At 35.7% G+C, this 11,864-nt stretch overlaps 1 protein-coding gene across 1 annotated transcript; it reads right to left on the bottom strand.

Moving 5' to 3' along the window:
• Positions 1-7,153: 7,153 nt before the first annotated feature.
• Positions 7,154-10,333, bottom strand: LOC133831808 (putative disease resistance RPP13-like protein 1). The gene has a single exon (XM_062262219.1). It carries the CDS (start codon positions 10,331-10,333, stop codon positions 7,154-7,156), a length of 3,180 nt encoding a protein of 1,059 aa, XP_062118203.1.
• Between the last annotated feature and the right edge of the window lie 1,531 nt (positions 10,334-11,864).

The following is an 11,864-nucleotide window of genomic DNA, read 5'->3' as shown; positions in this document are numbered from 1 at the left end:
GTGGATATGTGTTTACTCTAGGTGGCACAACTGTTTCATGGAAATCATCGAAACAAACTATAATCACTAGATCCACGATGGAATCCGAGTTTGTAGCTCTGGATAAATGTAGTGAAGAAGCAGAATGGCTGCGTAATTTCTTGGAGGATATTCCAGAATGGCCTAAACCTGTGCCTGAAATATGCATATATTGTGATAACCAAGCAACAATTGGTCGGGCACAAAATGTTTTGTATAACAGTAAGTCTAGACACATACGTCGACGACATAATACCGTTATACAACTGATCTCAGCTGGAGTTATCTCGATTGATTATGTGAAATCAAAAGATAACATTGCAGATCCGCTAACCAAAAGGTTAAACAGAGATCACGTTGAAAAGACATCAGAAGGAATGAGACTTAAGCCCAAAGGAAATTAAGGTCGATATAAAGGAAACCCAACCTAGTTGATTGGAGATCCCAAGATCTAGGTTCAATGGGACAACCTAGTTATTGAGACTGAGTAGGATCATTGTGGGGAATTACCCCTACCCATTCCAATGCTGAAACAGTGATGCCCATTGTAAAAGAGGTTAAGCTCAAGCTTTTAATGACCCTTACGCATCGGAAGTCTGAGCAGAGTAATGCGGGATTGCTCTTAGATAAGAGGTCACCATGTGAGAGAGAAGTGGGGCCACTTCAAAGGAGAATTGTGGGGGCTTAATTCTCTAAAACCTCTCACAGAACAAGGCAGATGTTCACGACAAAAATGAACATAACCATGAGAACCGAAACTATGCCTGTAATGCCCCGGAATCCCTAATGCGGTTTAATGGCTGGATTAGTAGACCGGGAGGGCCATAACTGTTTAATTATGCCATTAAATGAATATATGCATGTTTATGTGAGTTATATTATAATATGATGTTAAATGCATGCATGTGGGTCCACATTTCATTACGCGAGTGTTTTGGTAATTTGGCCCGTTGAGGGCATAATTGTATATTTGTATGTATGTCGGTGACATACTGTTGAGACCACATTATAATGTGGGTTTGTTCGAGCTATTCGGCATGAGACGATCTTTGGAATATTGATTAGCGGTCTAGTCATAACAGGTTTAAGTTCGGGGCTCGGGATGAGTCTCGAGGTGATTTTAATGATTAGAGCGTTGCTGGGAATTAAAGGGTAGCGGGATATGAATGATTGATGTTTGAGATTATCGAGAATAGCGGGAATTGGAGAGCGTTAATTATGATTAACGAGATAGGTGGGAAATACCAATTTTTCCCTTGGGAGCCTTTAGAAACCCTTATTAGACCTAGGGGTATTTTTCTTTTTTCACCCCTAGGATAGTTATAAGCCATTGAAGGCTGTAGAAAGGTAGTGAAAACAGAGCATAAGTTCAAGCTTCTCCCGTACCTATTTTCTTCTTTTTTCTCTTTGGATTTTGAGCCTAATTTGAGGATTCAAGCTTGGGAAGTAAGTCTTGAGAGCTTGGGAGTGTGTTCCACCATTGAAAAGCATCATAATCTGAGTTTGAGGTAAGTTTCTAGCCATTAAAATCCCTGGTTTGCTCTGTTTTAGTTGTGGTTTTCAGTTGAGATTTCTAGGTTGGATGATTGGTTTTGTTGGGATTTTGGCTAGGGTTCTTGTGGTTGTGATGCTTGGGGTATGTGAGGATGGTTTTTGGGTTCATTTGGCACCAAAAATGAGGTTTGGAAGCATTGGAATCTAGTTGGAATTGAAGGAGTCGAAGAAGGAGGTTTCAGGGGAGAATTTGTCTGGGGGTAGCGCTACAGCGTCCATCAGAGGGCGCTATAGCGCTACACAGGACTTTTTTTGGGCGGTTGGGGGTTCTGAGTATAGCGCTGGGGCGCTATTGAGCAGCGCTGTAGCACTACTCTGTTCCTCCAGAATCCTGTTTTGAGTGTTGTTAAGGGTTTTTGGCTCGGGGTTTCAATCCTTAAGGCCCGGGATCGAGTCTACTCACCGTGTGGGCATGTTTCGAGGTCCCGAGAGTGGGGTTTAGGTCAAGACCTTTTTATTGTTGATTTTCATTAATTGAGGTTATTATTGGTTATGATTAGGTAACCGCTAAGGAATCAAAAGGTTGATCGTTCTCAGGAGTCGTTCTTATTATATTTCTTGCTCGAACCAGAGGTAAGAGAACTGCACCCCATATGTGACATACATGATTGTTCATGAGGCATGTTGAATGTGTAAATGTGGACATGGATTGATTATTGAATGTTTAGCAAATCTTGCTCACTTGTGCATGGTACTGACTAATTAGTCAGAATTGGCAAATGTGTCGGTATCAACTGTGAAGTTGTGACTCATTAGTCAAGTTCGGCAGTGGTACTGGGCACTGGTCACACAGTGCTGACTCATAAGTCAGGAACGACCTTAGCGTGCTCAACGCAAGCCAATAAAGATTAGATCTAATTGACATCTGCATTAAATGACTCAGAAGAGCGTTAATGCCGGACCGACCTCAAGTTCGATGAAAACTAAAAGCGCTTGTGTGACTTACCCAACAATCACTCATCTGCTTAAATTAGTGACTTGCTTGTCAGTCACTCAGTATGGTTTACCAGAACCTCAAGGAGTCACTCATTTGATTAGAGCTATAAGCCCATTCATGGTTATTGTAAACACAAAGTGATATTCACTCATCTGTTCAGAGCTATAAGCTCTGTGTGATTATAATAATAATCTTTGTTGATATTTATATGCATTACTGTGTTTTCTTGCTGGGCTTTGGCTCATGGGTGTTATGTGGTGCAGGTAAAGGGAAAGAAAATCTCACCCAACCTTGAGTGGAGAGCTTAGGTGGTGCTGTGTACATATGCGGCCGCTTGACCACCACGGCCAAGGAGTTCTCAGAGGAACCAGGGGGTTTACCCTATTTTTGCCGCTTAGGTCGGCGGGTTTGTAAATTTGAAACAGTAATGAACATTTTGAGTTGTAAATAACTTGTAAAGGTTTTTTATGGGCCCATGAACATTTTTATGTATTAAATAAAATATACCCTTTCCTTTTGATTGGTTTTCCACCTTAGCTTGTTAATAACGCTTAGAAGCACGTTTTTAACCAAAGGACTCGGGTAGCGAGTTAAATTTCCAGTTCACCGTAACTGTTCTGGGGTAACCAGGGCGTTACAATGTCGGAAAGATATTTGTGTGAGATATATCATCGTTTACACAAATGACAAAACAGTTCAAAGACATCGCGTCTACTGATTAGTTAGTAAAGTAAATATATTCTCACAAGGGAAGGTTCAAAGGCTAACACCCACATATCCTATGCAGGTATCAATCAGAGAACTCTATCACCTTGTTGTGTCGAGTCTTTGTTTCTTAATGTTGATCAATTTCATTCATGTGGGGAATTGTTGGATAAAATTGAGTGAATGAGAAATTGATGCCTAAAATGGTAATGATATCATCTGAATATTGTGTGATTTATTCTGATTGATTTTGACAAATCACTTTGGTCAAAATTAAGATATCAGAATATTGTGTAATTAAATTTGATTGGCTGTCAGAAAATCACTTTGAGTAACAACTGATATTACCAAAATAAGTGTGATTAATTGTGATTGATTATCAGAAAATCAATTTGGGTAATTGCTGATATTACCAGAATAAGGGTAATTAATTCTGATTAATTTTCAGATATTAAGATACCAGATTTGTTGGATATTTGGGCATTAATGCACTTGATTAACACATTTTTCAACTCTCCATGAAGCCTATAAAAGGAGGCTTCTCCTCTCATTCTAGGACACAGATAGAGCATCACACACTTAGTTTTTTTTTTTCTTTTTCTCTTCACTCCGTGTAGTAATTTCTGGTGATAGAGGGAAGGTTTGTTTCGAGTTTGCCTAAGCAGATGCAGTGGTGCATTCGTCTTGCTTGATAACTGTTGTATCCTGGGAAGTGGTTGCTCACGAATCCTCTAGCACCGTTCAGGTAGAGGGGGAAAATCTGCTTTAAGGAAAGCGTGTTTCGCATGCCTCGGCTTTGGTTTATTCTTTCTATTGTATTTTTTTTCATTTCTGTTCTTCAATTAAATATATTAATATATATTTCGTTCTTCTCCGCTATATTATTTCTAACACAACCTAGTCTGTTTGAGAAAATTTGGCTTAGGCTAAGAAGAGCTAGTTTATGGAGAGGCACGCTAATGATAAGTGTGGATCTTATCTTCTTTCCTTTATGTCATTTGTTGCTTCTGTTGGTCGTCCTTTTATAGGCCAGGGCTGCTTGCTAGAGAAGCTAAAATGTAACTTGCAAGAAAATGCTAGAATGCAACACGTAGCTTGCAAGGGAAGGTTAAAATGCCACACATGTTATCTGCTAAGCTTGTTTGTTTCTGTAAGCTTCCTTCATGGCATTCTTGTAATAAAACTATGTATCATGGGCATTCTCATTGTTGCGCAATTCCTTTTTTAACACTATCTATTATTTTACGCTTCAACATTAGCCCCCTTGCATGTGTGAAAATACTTGTAGCATTTTTTACACATGCAAAGACTTTTCTTGATAGCTCCTATTGCCGAGTGCCTCACCACATTATACCTTGCTAGATGTCCTTAAAAAAATTATCTATAAATAAGACCTTGTATTAGTCTTGAATTGCATGACCTTGTAGTAGTCTTGAATCACATCTTTCAAGAATTTCCCAATTCTTGTTGTGGTCATATCTTCAGGAAGTAGTCCTTCTCAACCTTCAAACCTTGAATTCACTCATGACTTGAAGGATCTTCCTTCTAATGCCTTGTCTTACATCAATGATTTGCGTAGGCGTTGTTGGATTAGCTTATACAAGATCTTTATTTATTTTCATGTATATCTAATATTAAACAAATTAATACGAAATAACCTAAAACATGTTTCTAAAATTGAATTTAAAGAGAAACAAAGAATATAATACTTACAGTATACACTGCGGAATTAAAGAGTCCTTTCTTTAGTTTCTGTAACTCTTATATCCTCTCTGTCGCAGAGTATTATCAAGAAACTGAACCGATCTTCTATTTTCTTCACAATCTTCCAATGTATCCTTAGAACCACCTAGACTAGTGTGAGCAATTCTCAACACATGAGATAGATATAGAGAGAAGAAGAGAAAATAACAAAGAGGCTTAGAAAATGACTTGTGTTTAGAGAGAATCTAAAACTATTAAAAAATCTGATTTGTGACTTATGTTTTGACTTCTCTCTAAGCACTCATTTTATAGACTCAATTAGGCCATTTAATTTAATTAAAAAATCAATAAAATAACAGCCATTTTGAAACCCTAGGTCGAAATTATCATGGGCTATAGACCTGTGAATTTTCCCATTTGATTATAAGCCCATTGGACTTAAAATCAATGCATGTATTATTTTATATTGATTTAATTAATTAAATAATTATTTAAATCCCTTATCAAATTAATTATTTATAATTTGAACCTTGATTTAAATTTATTTATTAATTTAGATACCAATTTATCTTAATTAATAAATCTGCCATAATTTCTCTTTTCTTCTCAAAATTACACAACTCTGTGAAACTATCCAAAATTGACCTGGTCAACTTTGATAATTCTAATTGATGATTAAATCAATTAATTGAGACTATCTAGATGATTTTATCCAAGGTACAATGGGGACCATGAGCCTATGAAATCAAGCTCCAATAAGTTATCATAAATCTAACAAATAAATTTACTAACTTATTAATTCCTCGTGACTCCACTATAGACTCAGAATTGCACTCTTGAATTCATAGAACGCTCTATAACAAATATAGACACGTTATATAAGCTCAATTGGGTATACACATTTTTTTATTTTAAATTAGGTATAATAATATATATTTATTTGTAACCAAAATAAAATATATCGAATTATTTTTGGAGTACAATATATTTAAAATATCATGTAGTTGAAGTTATTAGTTCAAACATAACCAAATAGTTTATTTCACAACATACATTTTTGGATAATGCCAATAAACATTTTTCTATAAATAAACATTATAGAAACATGTGTTTTTTTTTTTGTGTTGCCTTATATAATTTTAAAAAATAAGGTTAAATTATGTGAAAATGGTTTTATTCATAATAAACATTTTGGTTAATTTCTGGTGTTGAAATGAGTTTTCTTAAACAATACTTTAAAATTGAAATGGGGGACCAATTCCTTGAAGGTGGGGTGATATCAGTTGATCTTTATTGCCTTTTTAATTGAGAGATTTTCATATATTATGGTTTTATATAAGGAAAGTTATCTGGAGAAAGTTTTAGAGGTTATATAATCAATTGAATATATATATTTTTGTTTTGGAGTCACTTGGCAAAATGATTTAATTTTTAAAGTTATTTTGTATTTTTATCTAGTTTTAATAATTTTTTGCAAAATAACATTTGACAATTTAGATAATTAGTAAAAAGTTTTCGACACTGAAATAAAAAATTTATAAAAAATAATATTCTCACAAATTTCTCAAATATCATGGGAAATAAGTTGTGGTCAAATTTCCAGACAAAGATGATTTTGCAAAATATTTTCAAAAGTAAGCGAGAGTCACCTAAAAAAAAAAAGCTATTATCACAAATTTCTCCATTTCTTTATATCATGGGAAATAGTTTGTGGTTGTTTTAGATTGTAATGCAAGAACATACATCGATCTTATAGCAGGGCTTAGCCTTTTGTATATTTTGTTTCATTGGGTAATGGTTGATTTTTGCTCAAATGGCTATAATGTAAAGGAAAGGCTCGACTTTGTATTATTAATTTTTTCTAGTGTAACAAGATTATCTCTTAAGTGACCTGAAATTTAATAATTGCAGCTGCTCATGAAGATTTGGAAACTTATCTCTCTACTTATGTTCCACCTGTTCAAGTCACCACTTCTCAAAAAACAACAAACAATTATATAGACTTCTATATAAAATATTCACTTTTTACCATATAACATAGTGATATTACTGCAAACGCAATCTCAGTTTATTAACCAAAACGAGAGCAACAAAGGTAAGTAACATAAGAGACGAAACCGTTTAGAACAATTATTGAGATGGAAAGCTGGAGTCCCAGGAGATCTTCACTAGCATAGAACAGAGGAATAATTAGGAGTCGAAAGCATCGAAACGATGTCGTACAAGGCAAATCCATTATAGAAAGAAACAAGAATCAGATTCGAGAGTGGTACCATCTGGTGTGGATGATGCATCGGAAAGTTGTAATGAACTCATCTGTGTATCTACTGTTCGGATGTGAGCAATTTCGAGCCAATCAGGCCCAGTTTCCACATGGAGTCGTGGTGTCAGTAAAGGACAGTTGTTGATGCATAGAAAAGATAGTGATGAACTGGGTAGTATTTTTGGCAAGCACTCGAGGCTAGTGTAGAACGAAATCTCCCCCCTCTCAAGGGAGGTGAGTGATCGAAAGGCCACTTCATCTAACACCTTAAAGCATCCATAACCCGAAATGAAAATTTCCTTTGAACTAGAAGGCAATCCTCCCAGAAATGATACTTGCCCCTCACAATCAAACATGATCATAGCCACAAGAAAAGGAAATGCAGGTACAGCGTCCATTAAAGGCAGCACTTGGTTGCATTTGTAGATTACAAGCTTTTTCAATCTGCGAAGATTGTCCGGTATTGACACTTTGAGTTTCGGGCAGTCTCTCAACTCAATCTCCTCAAGTTGAGGAAAAACTTCTCCCTCTACCATGCCTTTAGTAAACAAACCCTCTTTGAGTTTCGCCATGTCCGTCATAATCAAGGTCTTCAAACATTTAAATGGCTCTTCCCCTGAATAAAACTCTGGATTTATTGTCTTCAAGCTATGGAAACCCTGAATCACAAGGTGTTCGAGGGAGGGTAGCTGCCCCAACGGTGGCAATGAGCTACATTTTTTACAACCATTTAGGTCCACCTTTCGTAGAGTAGTAAACACTTTATCTCCAACCCAACCTGGAAAACTGGTACCTTTGTAGTGAAAGATAGAGAGTTGTCTCAGCTCTGCATGAGGTATGAGGGCGTCAAGTACTTCTTTTTCTTTTTTTTGTGAGACCTCATCATTAGCCGCGTGACCAAAACCCCACTTCAATATCAGCTCACCAACAAATTTCTTGTCTTCTAATAACTCACCCTTCTTAACATCCTTGACTTGACCATTTTCTAGTCCTGAAATGTGAAGAGTCCCATGTAGACCTTGAAGAATTCTTAGCAGCTTCACACCAGATTCGTCATTTTTTCCAACAACAAATTCACTTAACGTCTGTAGAGTTGTGATCTCACCAAGTTGCAGTGGCATCTCTTGTAAGTAAGGAGGAGTGTGAAGATGTCGCAATTTGTTTAAACAACCTATCCTCATCGGCAATGCAGTAAGTCTAGTACAACCTTCCAACAACAGGGTCTGCAAATTATACAAGTTGAAAACTGTATCTGGCAACACTTCAATTTCAGTGAAAGACAAGTCCAAGTACTTTAAATACTTCAAATCCCCGATCGAATCAGGCAACTTGGTTATGTAATGTTCAGAAAGAGACAACACTCTTAAGCACGTTCCCGAACTTGACAATATTCTAATCAAGTACTCCACTGGCATCAAAAACCTCTTATTATAGGACGGTGTTACATAATAATTTGATATTGGAAATGCTAAAAGAGTGCGCAAACCCTTGATATTGGAAAAACCTGCAGAAGTCCAATCGTCATGACATCCTTTACTATATGACAAATGACGAATCTTTCTTGGACAATCAAATAAGTTGGGATCATCCATGCTGAAACAGAACTCACCACATACAAAACTAGATAATTCATGCAGTAAATCATGCATGACAAAAGCCGATCGATCCTCACTTGTTGGTTGAAGAAAAGACCTTGCCATTAAATATTCGAAGTAGTCGTCTCCAAAATCTTCCATTCGCTTTTCTTCCGTCGATGGTAAAAGACCTTCTGCCATCCATAATAAGATGATCTTTTGCTTTTCAAACTTAAAACCTTTTGGAAACAAAGCAAAGTAAGCAAAACATAGCTTCAAGTGTGAAGGCAAATAATAATAGCTTAGCCACAAAGCTGGATGAATACCAATACGGCTACTTTCAGACATCTCCCATATAGTACTATTTCGTATGCTACCCCATTCATTCTCATTTTGGTTACCACATAATAGGTGAGCAAGTAACTTTATCGCCAAAGGATGATCCCCACACTTACTAACAATCTCTCTGCCAATATCTTGGAGATTTGGGGCTGCATCAACTTTAACGGAGGAATATTTTTCAAATAAACTCCAGCCATCATCAGAGGATATACCTTTTAGGGAATAAACTTTTGTTGTAGAAGTTTTCATTGTAAGGAATATAACATCTTTTTCACAAGTTGTCACAATAATCTTGCTTCCATGCCGTCCCGATTCAAAACAACTTTTTAAGATTCTCCACGCGTCATCATTACCCTTCGGAAAGCCATCAATAACTAAAAGAAACTTCTTCATACTCAAAACCTTCTTTAGCTTATTTTGAAGCTCATATCGCTTTTCATATTGACATTTTTCAGAAGTGACCTTCTCAATGATTGCCTTCATCACTGTCGCAGCATCAATTTTATTTTTGTCCATAATAACCCAGGCTTTGGTTAGAAACCTTGTATTGACTCTCTTATCATTATACACAACATAAGCAAGAGTAGTCTTTCCTATACCACTTTTTCCCTCTATGGCGATCACAGATAATTTGTCAACGTCAGACAGTAGCAACTTACAAATGGCATCTTTAATATCAACCATTCCATAAATATCAGATTCTTCTACGTGAGCTAGTGATCTCTCTGGCAAATTGGTTCCAACTTTTTCCAAACCAAGGTAATTTCGTGTGCGTCTATTGTCATCAGATGTTACTCTCACTGGCCCTGGCAAAGGTTTTTCCAAACTTCCAATGATCTCATCTATCTCAGCTACTATTGCGCTGTCAAATGCAGTAAATGGAGTTGGAGCGAGTTTCTTCATCACCTTACTTTTGATACTGCTTGGAGATTTGCCTTCATCCTTTTGCAATGCTACGGTATTGATCTTGTAAACCAGATCATCAGCATCATAGACCGCTTCTTTGAACTCATCAAGCCACTTCTTCATCCTCTCATCTCGGATTTGCTCCTTCTCAGCAACATTGAGCCCTGGATTATTAGCTGGCTTCAATGCAGTTTCCAAGTCTGTTAGACGCTGAGCAATAGGTTCTTTGACTTTGCCTTCATAGAAGGTCCTGACCGTATCAGAGGCCAGCTCCTTAATCAACATATCAAGGAAAGCAGAGAGACATGCTTCGCCTGCTACAAGCGCCATGATTTCCAAACTTGAAAAAGGATTATTGCAAGATCGATGACAAAGTATGGAAAGCACCAGCGGATGGAACGGTGGGGTAAAAGGATGGAAGGATAGAGAGTAACCTTTTCTAGTAGAAAGTATTAATTATAGCAGGATAATTTTTTATTAGAAAGCTATATATAATTACATTAAATAATTCTATATAATATGCTCATTTTTTTAAATTGTTTTTTTTTGAAAAATTTAAATTTTTTATTTTTAGATTTTGTAATTTTAATTTTAGTTTTTAAATCCTTTCCTACATGATTTTGTAACCTCCAAACATCTAATAAGAATTAAAAACATGTCTCCAACAACCATATTTAATGAAAAAACAAACTCTCACACAACTAAAGTGTAGAGTAGTGGAGATAACTAACTTGAACAAGGTTCAAAATATTTGTCCAAAAGCTTATTTGTCCTATTCTCTAAGCGCTAAGGGATCTCTCTAGGAAATAACTCTCTAGAATGATCTATTTTCCAGCAAAGTGCTCTGTGGATGGAAAATTGTGTGTCTTACAAGGGAGCATCAAGCTCCTATTTATAGAGTTTGAGATACCATTTGAAATTCAAATTCCACCAACCACATGGCTGTTACCAATATTTAATTGGATGTTTATGAAATTAAAATGGAGATTTGAGAGTTACTTGAGATGTTAGATCCGTTCAAATTGGAAAAAACTGAAAAAACAAATTGGCTGTTAGCCTCACTGGCCACAACCAGGACTATCGGTGGCTGCGACCACTTGCCTCTGTCCCCCAGGCCGCAACCAGGGAATGTCAGTGGTTGCGGCCACAGGCTATTTTCAGCACAAAAAAATCATTTTTCCTAAACATTTCAAAACGTCTCAAATCATTTACCACATGATTTTGTAACCTCCAAATACCTAATGAGAGTTAAAAACATGTCTCCAACAATCAAAAGCTTGGAAGAAGAAACCAGATCTAACTTTGAAAAGATGAGAAGATATGGTAATGTTCTTCTTTGGTTTTCTTAAAAAATCTAATGGTTTTCATATAGTGATAGAAATGAGAAGAATAAAATTTTATAAATGAAGTTCATTGTTTTCTAAAATATTTATAATATACTAGATACAAGCAACGTGCAATATGCACGTTTGCTTAGTTTTATTTATAGAATTTATTAATTATTTTTATCAAATTTATATATATATATATATTTTGGGAAATCAGCTCATTGTATTTCAACAACACCAATACACCCTAACAGCACAATTAAAGGCCTGAATTCATTTCTATTAATGTTATATAAATTTGAAATAAATATCATATTTTAATTAAATAATTTATTTATTTTTGTTTAAGTTTATGTTTGTTCTAATTTTTTAATTTGAAAGTGACAACAATATATTATATTATATATTTAGTATAATATTAAATATTATAAGTGGATTTTAAATTTAAGTTTCTTGCTTGTTTTTATTTAAAAAAAAAAATTGTTGCTAATTCACAGTAGATTATATTATATGTTTAATATAATATTATTATA

This window comes from Humulus lupulus, chromosome 4 (assembly GCF_963169125.1).
Source record: "Humulus lupulus chromosome 4, drHumLupu1.1, whole genome shotgun sequence".
Lineage (NCBI taxonomy): Eukaryota > Viridiplantae > Streptophyta > Magnoliopsida > Rosales > Cannabaceae > Humulus > Humulus lupulus.
Note: the sequence above shows the minus strand (reverse complement) of the source record. Positions and strands in the feature narration are given on the sequence as shown.